The 12,210-nt window shown below is 38.6% G+C and overlaps 2 protein-coding genes across 5 annotated transcripts in view; one reads left to right on the top strand and one right to left on the bottom strand.

Moving 5' to 3' along the window:
- Positions 1-726, top strand: part of copg2 (COPI coat complex subunit gamma 2) — a 59,073-nt gene extending 58,347 nt beyond the window's left edge. Inside the window, exon 24 of the mRNA XM_078553075.1 lies at positions 231-726. Within this exon, the coding sequence (XP_078409201.1) occupies positions 231-361 (131 nt within the window). The 3' untranslated portion in view covers positions 362-726. The remainder of the gene's footprint in view (positions 1-230) is intronic.
- mest (mesoderm specific transcript) overlaps positions 1-12,210 on the bottom strand; it is a 33,314-nt gene that overhangs the window by 13,298 nt on the left and 7,806 nt on the right. For 2 of the 4 annotated variants that reach the window (XM_078553076.1, XM_078553079.1), the window contains 6 exons: positions 12,083-12,123; positions 10,261-10,331; positions 9,373-9,474; positions 6,397-6,473; positions 5,652-5,715; positions 3,386-3,761 (listed from right to left, as the gene is read on the bottom strand). In XM_078553076.1, the coding sequence (XP_078409202.1) occupies positions 3,644-3,761; positions 5,652-5,715; positions 6,397-6,473; positions 9,373-9,474; positions 10,261-10,331; positions 12,083-12,123 (473 nt within the window). In that variant the 3' untranslated portion in view covers positions 3,386-3,643. Of the gene's footprint in view, positions 1-3,385; positions 3,762-4,578; positions 4,730-5,651; positions 5,716-6,396; positions 6,474-9,372; positions 9,475-10,260; positions 10,332-12,082; positions 12,124-12,210 lie in introns of those variants that run through there. The other 2 variants (XM_078553077.1, XM_078553078.1) reach the window with 2 other exon arrangements.

The following is a 12,210-nucleotide window of genomic DNA, read 5'->3' on the forward strand; positions in this document are numbered from 1 at the left end:
GTAGGTTTATTGTGCATATAATGGTCAGTTCAAGCAGGAAAGACCGATTTTTCTCTTTTATTCCCAGAATGCAACCAGATCTTTCTTGTTCTTTAGTGTTATTTTGTTCTATTTTTTTCTCTACTGATGCTGCAGTAGGTCACCCTTAGGCTTTACCTTGTGTGTTCACTCTTTATATTGACTAGTTTTCCAATTTCTAAACCATCTTCTTTGTGTCCATCTTATTGCAGGTGTTTTTAGAGGTGGCTATGACGTCCTTGTACGTGCCAGATTAGCTATGGCAGATGGAGTCACAATGCAGGTGACAGTCCGAAGTGAGGCAGAGATGGCCGTGGATGTCATTCTGGTTTCTGTTGGTTAAACTCATATTCGTTTAACTCACTTTAGTTTTCCCCATCAAGAACTCACGTACATTTTAAACTACTTGACTAATGGGGACCAATTTAGGTAAGAAATTTAAAAAGAAAAATCAATAATGTGAAACATACATTTGTTTTTCTTGGTCTGTCTGGGTTACCACCAGTATGATGCTGCTTCATTGAAAGTTGTTACTCAGATTAATGTCTGAACATTCCTTCATTTTGTAAGACTAACAAATGTTTACAGTTTTGATGTCAAGTGTTATGCCATGAAATAGAGGACAAAACTGTCCATATAATTAAAAATACATGCTTTTTTTGTGAAACTACCTTTATTTACTAAAATAAAGATAAACTGTGATCTTTGTATTTGCATATTTGTGTGACGTGTACAAAATTTTTGCAAAACCAGTTTCATTATGGTTTGGATGAAATACTCATTGGAAACATTTTTTTTTATACTTGAATATTCTTGCAATGCAGCTGTGCACAGTAGGAGCTCCATCCAGGCAGCACAACAAACCACATTGCAAAAGCACCAATGTCCAGAAACCACCTACACCACATAACTTTTAACAGAAGTGAAGTGCAATTACAGTACAGCAACCCTGTTGACTGGGAAAATTAACGAGCATTGAGCAGCAGTGCAAAATCTTCAATCACTGCAGAGTGGGAACTGAATTGTCCAAATTCTTACATAAGTTAGCAGTTAGACTTTAAATCAAATGAATGCTTTATTTCCCCTCCTTTAACCTCAGTTAAGGGCCAAGATCCATAGTGCAGAACACTATCCCAGGGTGAAAATGATAGAGAAGAGGACAAAGTAATTTAGTTTAGGTGACATATTACTCAGTTTTTAAAAGACTCAGAGAAAAAAGGGGGGTAGATTGTAGGATGTAAGGAGTTGGTTTTCAGTTCTTGAAAGAGTTTGATTAGGGGTAGATGGTATATTTAGAGTTTGGAAGAAACAAAACGAGGAGAGTTCAGAGATGCAACTATCAAAGTGATTTTTGATAAGACCTTGGGAGGTTAAAGAGGAAGTAGCATGCATTAGATATTTTTTGAAAATTTTGCCAAATACTAAGTGTGCCCTGGATATAGGAGCAGTGTGCAAGTTTTGGACTTTATAGAGTTTCTATGGAATTAACTGATCATATGCAGTGGGTCTTATTGAAATGGCACTGTCACTCAAAATACTTCCATAGCAATCATGTAAGAGACTTATCAAATAAGAGCTGGTGCACCCTGCAACAGGTTTTCAAAATGTGCAACTTGACATCTGAAAGACAGTTTAAAATTTTAGGTGGGATCTTTTCATCATAAGCATTAACTTATGTTTCCAGTTCAGAGGCTGACTATTCAGTGCCGCATTTTGAGAATTCACAATCTCTTTAATCTCAATTATTGTTATTTGATATGCAATTATGAAGAAATCAAGTACAAAAAGTAATGATTATAACCAGTGTGTACCAACCTATGCACAAGAAAGACTTGGACCTGGGTTACAATTAGTCAATAAGGAAAGGCTTTTTTGTGCATGAAAAATTGGATTGTTTTGAGCCCCAGCAGAGTTGTGGAAACATTTATAACTAACAAATCAACTTTCCACTACTCAACTAAATGATAATTCAAATCAGAGATTTTACTACTGAATAAGCAGGAGTCTGAGTTTTGTCGAATTATATGTAGAAACAAGAATTGACCATTTAGCCACTCGAGCCTATTCCACCATTTAATTAGAGCATGATCTGTATCTTACCCTCCATTTACCTATCTTGGTTCCATAACTCTTGCCTAACAAAAATCAGTCAATCGCAGCTTTAAAATTTTCAAGTGACACCCTAGTCTGAAGAGATGTCTACTACTCTGTGTGAAAAAGTGTTTCCTGATATCACCCCAAATAGTCTAACTGTAATTTGAAGGTTACATCCCTGTGTTCTGAATTGTCCCACCAGAGGAAATGGATACAACTCAATTAGATCACCCCTTAATCTTCTATTCAAAAGGAATGCAAGCCAAGTCTATACAATGTCATAATTTAAACCTTTTAGCTCCATGTAGAATATAAGGTTCAGTAGATCACCAACTTCTTTGTCAAATTGAGCAAGCGTGAACTAAAAGAACAAACTGTAACTGATGGAAAGTAAGTGAAACTTGAGGGAAAATTACACAAATTAGTTCCTCTGATACAGAACTTTACGCAATGAGAGCATGTGAAATGAATGGCTGTGCTGATCTTTACACCCAAATTCCTGCATTCTTTTTCCACAAAGCACTATTTCATAAAGCTTGCCAAGCATGCAGATGTAGGTGTTATGAGGTGACCAGCTTAATCATGCTGAACATTGGTATCATTGAACAGTTTTGCACAAGGAACAATAAATAACAGGTCATTCTGCCCAACTGGTCTGTGCCAGTGTTTATGTTCCAAGTGACCAACTTCCCACCCTGCTTCATCTAACCCTATCAACACATCCTTCTATTTCTGGTAAAGGAAGTTTCTCTGAATTCCCCATTGAATTTATTAGTGACTATCTTATAGTTTTGGACTCTCCTCCTCCACTCCTCCACCCCGCCTCTCCCCCCACCACCACCACAAATGGAAACATTTTCCCTATGTCTGTCGTATCTAGTCCCTTCGTAATTTTCAAGACTGCTACTAGGTCACCCCTTATGTTTTATCATAGAATGCCGAAGAAATAGATTGCCAAGGGCAGGTAATTAAAAAGAACTGTGTCTCTGAATGGGTGAAGGTATATGTGCCTGACCCAAATAATCAACTAGCAAAAATGTTTGAGTCCAACACTTGGAAATGTTCCATTTCCCAGTTCTGACAAGACTTTCCCCATGAATTATACGTATAAGAAGCTACTTACAAATTATAATTGGATGAATGTGCACAAGTGATAGGCGTTACATGCAGTAATTTCCACATTGAATTATCACACATTAAGGGAGTGAAACATCTACACACATACAATAGAAAGACGAAACATCAAAGCAGAAAATAACAAAGGCACAGCCGGTTGTTCAGCATCCGAAAGGTTTAACATCTTGGGTGTGGTGATCTCTTGATGTAAGTTCCACCCAAAGCATTGATCTATCTATCCCTTTCAGGTGCTGATTCATCTGCTGTGAATTTTCAAAGTTTCTAGCATGTAACTTTTTTTTTTCATTTGGCCTATACTAAATGTAGTTTGTTACCAGAATTCTCATAATGCAGAAGCAGCTGATGAACATTTACTAGTCCAGAACGGTCAAGATCCAGTGCTGTAACTGTCAGTTCAGAAGGAGTTGATGAAGTTAATGTAGGCTTGTTCAAAACCCAAAGGGTCCTCAAGTTGAGGGTAATGATTGATATGGTCATCGAGAACTGACACTGTTGACTTCGGTACCAACTTCCTGAAAGAAAACAATCTAAAAGTGGGGAGTCTTTCTACTTAAACCTACCCTGAAGAGGTGCAGTCTGCTCTTTCAACCAACAAGTGCAAAATAACCATTAACTTTCACAAAGCAGAATGTAACATTGCTACAGTAATAGTGAGGTTTGTTGTTTTAAAATGAATTCTTGACCCAAATGAGCAAATTAGACTTGTGAGCAAGACCAATGTCTCTTGTCTAATCAGCTGAGGCTTTCACTGCATGAAGGAACATATAAAAAAAGATTTGCATTTATTAGATGACTAGATGGACTGCAGCGGTTCAAGAAAGCAGCTCACCACTACCTTTTCATCCCCTTAGGGATGGGCAATGAATGCTGGCCTTGCCAGTGACGCTCACCTCCCATGAAAGAATATTTTAAAAATTAATTTGGCACCTTTCAATATCATCAGATGCCCCAAAGCACTTCACAGCCAATAAAGTACTTTTGAAGTGTAGTCACTGTTGTAATGTAGGAAATGAGGCAGCCAATTTTCACACAAGCTCCCACAAACAGCAATGTGACAATGACCAGATGCTTTTCAGATGTTAATTGGGGAATAAATATTTAGTAAGGATGCTGGGGACAACTCCCCTACTCTTTTTTGAAAAAGTGCTATGGGATCTTTTATGTTCACCTGAGGGGGCAAAGGGAGCTTTGGTTCAACATCTCAATGGCGCCCCTCAGTACTGCACTGAAATGTCAGCCTTGATTTTTGTTCTCAAGTGCTGAAGTGGGATTTGAATGCACTTTCTGGTTCAAAGGTGAGTGTGCTACCAATAGAGCCTTTGTTGACACAATGTGCTCCATATTCTTTAAAAGGAAGATGATAATCTCTGAGGAAGTACTTTCACTGCAATATACTTAAAGTACTATGGACTGTGTCATCATGGGAACAGGAATGTGACTTTTCCAGTCTGTTTAATATCCTTGCACACTCACTTGGCATCTGCATTGAACTAAGTCAACAAACATCAATTAAGTGGGATTGCAATTCCTGACCCTACAGTCTGATCTAAGGTGGCTACCCAGCAAAGAACAAACAACTCACATTTTTACAGTGGCTTTCACGATGTCCCAAATGCTTTATGTACTTTAATGTAAGGAATAGTAGCAGCCGGGTCCTACAGACAGCAATGAATTATCAACCAAATTAACTGTTTTAGTGATGTTGGTTGATGTCTGTGCTGCAATATCCTTTGTTTCTATGTCCTTGGCTCTGATTTTCTTGGTATACTGTAAGTAATAATCAATCTTCACCTTTTTTTATACGATTTAGTATTATACTTCAGTGAACTTCTTAGCCACCTCTTCATTATCCTAAAGTTTTCCTCATGGTTCATCTCTTTTATACATGGGATAAGGCTCATTGTTCTCTTCTCCATCCAACATAATGCAACTTATCTTGTTTTGTCACATGCTAACTAAAAAATGAGCACACTATTAAAAGCGCGATCGGATCTGACCAATACACTAAAGAAGTTTCACTAAAGCTTTAAAACTTATTATTCCACTCTTCAGGTTATATATCCTAACACTCCATTGGGTTCACTAAAGGTTTGTTTGGACATTGAAAGATGAGTACAGATGAGATAGGCCTTCCAGCCCAACTTTTCATATTCCCATCACTGAGTTCTCCCAAAGCCTTTTTCTAAGTCCCCTGGGTTGAGCCAATCCTATTGACTCTATATATACATACATGCTGCACGTTTCCTTGATCTTCCTGCAAAGGTTTACATAATGTTTAGTTTTCTATATACCTGCCCAATTTCATGACAGATCTAAATCCGCAGCCAGGGGTTGAAGACAATTCTTGTATGTTCCAATCATTTAAATAAGGGTTGTAGAAGGTAAAAACAACCACTACTTACTGATAAAGATCCAGAAACTCAGGATGAGGATTCACACAATCCAGTGGTCCATAGATTAAGTGCACTGCAACAGAAGTTGGATATTAGGCATATTTTCATTTATTCAGTCACTGCAGCTGTCTGTGTTGGTTAATAACAATCAGGTCTTACAAGGAACCACAAGGATATTCATACTACACTGGAACAAGACTGAAACCACTGGTTTTGTTTAGGAAAGGCTTCATATTGTTTGGTTTAAGTTCCAATTAATTGGAGCTAATAAACTGCTGCAATTGGAACTGTTGGAATAAAATTAACTTAACAGAATGCATTAATACTCAAGAGCTCTGATACCCAACAAACAATTTCTACAGTTGTACAAAGAGGCATTCTTTAAATATGAGACCCACCAACAATAACTCCAGCCAAAAGAAGTCACTAAAGAACTATTTGCAGCAAGAACTCTGGATGATTCGTTCATTGCTCCTTAACCCAGGGTGCAGAAGCCATCTTGACCACTACTGAAACTCAGATTAGCTAAATCTGCACAGACTTCAATTGACCCCACACTATCCCTGGTCTATGTGCTTCAGTACCACCCAGTACATTAACCCTATAAGTTTATAATCTCACAACACAAGGAATATTCTGCCAACAGAAATGCATGGTTTTACCGACTACAAAATTATTTGTAAACAGCTTTCATGTATTAGAATAGTTTCTTACTTTCTGTTAATATAAAACACATTTTGTTCAATATACTCACATGGAACAGAAGTTGAAGTCAGGGTTTTTACCCATCGATCTCTATACTTCCATCTTTGATTAATAAACTGCAAAACACTGAAAAAGAATTAAACTATAGGATGTTATACTGACAGGTTTAAGAGTTGAGTCAATATGACAATGAAATATATTTTTATTAAATGAACTGACAGCCTACACAGGCACAACATGAGAGTGCACACCACCAAGAATATTTCACAGGAAGGGGAAGTTGCTTTGTGACCACCTACACATTACTACTGTTCCTCTTCGAGTCTCCAATCTTTCCCTGCTTCTTTCTCACTCCAACTGTCCCTTGTTGACCTTTTCTCATCCCTCACCCCCTCGTTCTTCTATACTGGAGTTGGCTGATACTTCACCCACACAATAAAGTGCTGCCTTGCATTTCATCATTTTAAAATCAGGCTCTATCAGCATTAGGTAATTAGGATCCAAGATGTCATTTTTTTCCCCTCATGACCAAGCAATATCTGCATTTCAATAACATTTTCCAGAATTGGATGCACCAAATGGAGGTAGAGCAAAGGATTCTGATGCATCCATTCAAAACAGACAACAGCAATGGGCCAGTTGACAGTGATACTCTACCTTCCCTATTTTTATTTCTCAGCTCCCACAATGTAAGAAAGTCTCGGCCGAAAAAAAGCCATTTGGCCCATCAATCCTACTCCATTCAAATTTCATCATTATTCCAGCAGAATTCTTGCCTGAACTACTTGTTTATCTCCTACTTTAAGGATCATTAACTATCTTATCCTACCCCTTGGTGGGGGAGGGGAAAGATCAAAGAGCCCCATTAATCTTTCTCTAGGTCTCAATCTCCATTCTAGGCAGGTACTGATCCAGCTCTCTCTTAAGGTTTCACCCTGAATCTCTTTTATAACTTCAGTCATAAATATTAGTAAGCCTATCACAATTACAATATGCTCCTGGTAATTTCTTGTGCTTTAAAAAAATGGATTTTAAATTAAATTAAGCAATGTAAATAATACAAAGTGGGAGCTTATTGCCAAAATACGAATGATCAAATTATTTGAATTAAGCAACTTTGAACTAAGATGTAGACAATAAAAATGTTAAAAAGCACAGAAAAAGAAAAGCTTTTTGGCCCAAGCTTCCACAGGCAGTGGACAATCTATCATGGACTCTACCAACTCAACTCCTCCACTAATGAAAGGTTTAGCAATAACCCGCATTTCCCCTCTCAGAGTTAAATCAGCATTGTACAGCCTTGACCTAGCAGCTTCCGTGGCACATTTGCAAGGTCCCAGCAGCTCAGGGAGAAAGCATATTTGACTACATCACTGGATTATCTGTACTTAACCGAGTAAATCTCAATCCACTACCTAACCAGATACTCAGCTTTATGTTTTTAGACATCCTTATCCACATGGCACTACCCGCTGCATGTTGGACTCTTTTTCACACAAGCACAATTCTGCAAGAAACCATCCACCTGCTGAAAAAATTCCTTTGGATATAGGATGGGCTAAGAAATCCTTACCTCTTGTAGCCCAGTGAACAGCCTAAGCAATTATACTGCATGCCAAGTAAAAACTATGGGCAGGATTTTCTGGTCCTGCCGAAGTCATTGGAGATTTGAATGGCCTGCCGCATCCGCCAAAGGGAAACCCACTACGGTGGTGCTAGAAAATCTCGACCAACCTAAAAACATTGCTGTAACATGCTTAAACTGCCAGTAACATTAAAACCAATTGGCAGAGTGTAAACTTATCATTAGGAAATGTAACCACTATAGTACATATTTAATTAGAGTTTTAACAGAGCACAGAACCTGCTGAACTGAAAGCTTTGATTCAGCCAATGATCAGGAGATGTATTGCACTAAGACTTTAATTACTCTGACGTTTTAAACCCATTAGATGTTCAGTTCAATTAACGAGCTTATGCTACTTCTACTGGACCATGTCCTATTCTGCTGGCCATTTATAAGATTTTTCTCACTGTAGCAGCAGCCAGTAATCTGCTTCTCCTCTCTGTTCAATTAAAAACTTAATGCATTATTGCCTGTTCCAGCTCCTCCTTCCCCGAACCTTGACAGTCCTTACATTCATTCATCCAATTGTTACCATCTTCAGACTTCTATAATTGCAGATGTAATTCCACCTGCAAGTCCCCCTCAAGCTGCACACCATTCTGACTTGGAACTGTATCATCATTCCTTCACTGTCGTGGGATCATAAGACTGGAACTTCCTTTCCAACAGTACTGTGGCTGTATTTGCACCAGACAGACTGCAGCCGTTCAAGGCAATGGCTCAACATCACCTTCTCAAGGGCAATTAGGGAAGGCCAACAATTGCTGGCCTTGTCAGCAACGCCCACATCCCATGAAAGAGTTTAAAAAAACCTTGGAGTCATCTGATCGCTTGGTTTAATTCATCTTGTCTCCAAACATATGAAGGATGCTGGGGAAAGGGTCAAGACACTCAGTCTGGATCCTCTGTGCAGGTTGAAAATGTTTAGGAGACAAGTTAGTGGGAAATATTTTTTCAGATGGCGTTTTTGCAGTTTAGTATTAATGTGGAAAGCTCCGATGATGTTTATCAATAGTGGTCTTGATGATAGAGAGAGAGAGAGAGACAAGTAAGAGGCTATAAGTTATATATAAAACACCAATTAACAGACAAGGTGTGCTTGGCACAGGTTATTCTCCTCTCACAAATTCTGGAACAGTTGTGCAATTAACACCAAATGATGCAACCTACATCCTACAACATCTCACAAGCCTTTACATTTACCACCAGTAGTGCAATTAGCTGCCTGGTTGCTGCAATTTTGAGAAATGGTGAGTGCCAATTTCTGAGCAACAGTAAATACAACAGCAACACTTGGATTGCCTACAGTTAAACACTAACTGGGGCCTGAAGCATTACACCTTGCTGCGAGCTGTGAACATAACATGCAAGTTGAAAGGCTTTAGGTGCTTCACTCACCTGTCCATCACCAGGTTCCCATCATTGACACGGACCATGGTCCACATGTCCCAGTACTCTGCATTCGTGGGTTGCGTGTGGGGTCCAAATACTGCGCTGATTCTGGAAAAGCCCAAAGTAAATATTCCTTCAGGAGATTTCATCACAGCCCAAAGGTCCATTTTTGACAAAAATAAAAGCTAATAAATGTGACCATAAAAGCTTTTGGATTGTCATTAAAAACCACAACTAGTTCACTAATGTCCTTTAGGGAACGTAACTCCAATCTCACACCAACATGGCTGACTCTTTCTGGCCCTCTGAAGTGGCCCAGCAAGCCACTTAGTTCTATCAATAGGAATGGGCAATCGATGCCAGCTAATCTATGCCTTGGTGGTACTATTGGAGTCTTTGATAAGAGAGGTGGACCTGACCTCATATTAACATCTGATTCAAAGGGCAGGTTATTTGGCAATATTGGGCTCCCTCAGTACTGGACTGAGCCTAGATTATGCACTTAAAGCTTGCTGTAGGATTTGAAGCCAGATCCTTCCGACAAGAGAGTCCAACTGAGCTAGGCTTATAACATTCATGCGGTATATATTCCTTAGTCCACTAGTACTATCAAAATATGTCACACCAACTTTTTTCACTGAGATTAGTGAATTGAAGAAAGTGCACCCACAACCTGTGAGAAGTATCGCAATCAGCAATTTAGCTGTCACATGTAAAGCAATTCAGAAGATTCAAATCACTACTGCATTGTTGGTGCAGGGCGATCAAATTGGGTGGGTTGAGAGAATGAAACAAACACCCTGCCCAATTCTTGTTCAGGGAAGGTTAGTTTATTTCTGTTTCCCACTGGCTTTAATCCAAGTTATGCCAAACACACACAGTTGCAGAGCTCACCCTTTTGAAAAGAAGTAGTAGTTCATAAGTCTGGTAAAGATTGGTGAAAAGCACCCACTGTCTTTGAGCAGCTGTTGTAAAGAAAAGGAAAGAATTATGAATTTAATTTAGAAATCTATTGCTCATATCTTAATTTTTAAAAAGGCACGCATAAGCTTTTGTGTGTTCAGGCACAACTGCCTCTTGCTTCATTGGATGTTAAGAAACATCCATATATACTATTAGAAATCCTGCGTAGATTACACTTGCTATCCATAAACCTCACTCACTGTTGTCATAATTCTTGTTACATTTTGTGTCAATATTTATCATTGTAAACTGCTGTCTACATTTTCCATTCAATTTTGCTGTTAGCTTTCACAATGTTGTTGCAGGTTCTGGTCATTATATGGCTCTGTGGAATAAGTTTCTGAAGTCTCTGTCCCAACTCAATCATCATCGCTTATATAGATAAAAATTATAACCATTTACCAGATAGTGAGCAATGCCACAGTACATTAACTAGTTATAATTGAAGAGAACTGCAATAACTTTTCACTCCCAGTTTCAAATCTTATTGGATACATTGTTAGAGAAACAGGAATGGATTTTTTATTGTCCATATTAACTCTTTACTACTCATTTCAGACAATGGGCACTTTTATATGTCAAAAATAATGTAAAGCCCAGGTTAACAAAATAAGGATATGATATTAAAATTTCTCCATTAGTAATACTAGTGATACAAAATTTCAGAGAAAGCAAAGGCGGAAGCCTTTAAGTCTTGAACCAGGTACTATCCTCCTATTAGTTCATCTCTGGTTGTGTTAGCAACAAGATTCCAGGTACAATCTATGTTGAGTTAGCCGATCTCAGTTGATGTCAACAGTGAGATGCACAAGTCTCCCCTGTTGGGCACAGGGTAAATAAAAAGCCAAGTCTCCTATTTCTAATAAGCAGCCACTGATAGGAAAAGTAGAACCAAAATCAGGATGAGGCTTGAGTTTACCTGCTGACACCACCCTCACCTCCCCCCTAGCCCCAATCATGGTTAAATAGCCTCTCAAGACCTGTCAGGACTAACATGAAGAATTGACACTGGGGTGAAGAACTGGGCAGCTCCCAAGCATGTGAAGCTGTACCCCAGCAACTGTGGCGATTCAGGGAGAGGAAGGAAGGCGGTGTAGGGAAAGAGAATTGGAAGAACAAAATGATTCATATCTTAACATATCACTTAAATTTTGCTAGCTCCCATTAAAAACATAGATAAAACAACAAAAAGAAATGATTAAAGTACTATTCCCCTCAAGCTACAGATCAACCACTCTTGATTTGCTCCACAGTGAACAAGACTGAGCCAACCTACACTTCTTCACAGCCCAGAAACAAGAGAGATATACATACCTGCTGCAGTACATCTTTACTCATCCTGAGTGAACTGTCACAATTGCCAAATATCACAATGTTGGCTACACTTTCTCATCCTGCAACCTTGTCTGTTCCCTGCTGTGGTTTTACTGCTTGCCATGTTTAGCACTGCTGACAGGAAACTGGTGCTTTAAGGCTTCAAGACGTCAGCACATTACATTCGCCTGTTTCTGTGATGTCAATTCATTTAGCCCAACTGGTCTATGGCTGTGTTCATGCTCCATAAGAGCTCCTCCTGCACTATTTACTTCATCTCACCCTATCAACATACCCTTCTATTTCTTTCAGTTTCATATGCTTATATAGCATCCTTTTAAATGTATCCAAGACACATTCAGCTCTTACTTGGAGCCCAACACCTAATGCAATTAATTCATTCAGTTTTAATTTTTTTTTAAATGGATAAAATACAGACCTTCTGTATAAATCTTGGGTGGTTTGTCTCTGGAAAAATTCCTGAAATTATTACAAAGAATACGAAGTAAGCTCTCATCCAGAGGAATTGGGAATTATATAAATGAGTTCATCATGTTAATGAGATAA

Source organism: Cetorhinus maximus, chromosome 12 (assembly GCF_964194155.1).
Source record: "Cetorhinus maximus chromosome 12, sCetMax3.hap1.1, whole genome shotgun sequence".
In the NCBI taxonomy this organism is placed as follows: Eukaryota; Metazoa; Chordata; class Chondrichthyes; order Lamniformes; family Cetorhinidae; genus Cetorhinus; species Cetorhinus maximus.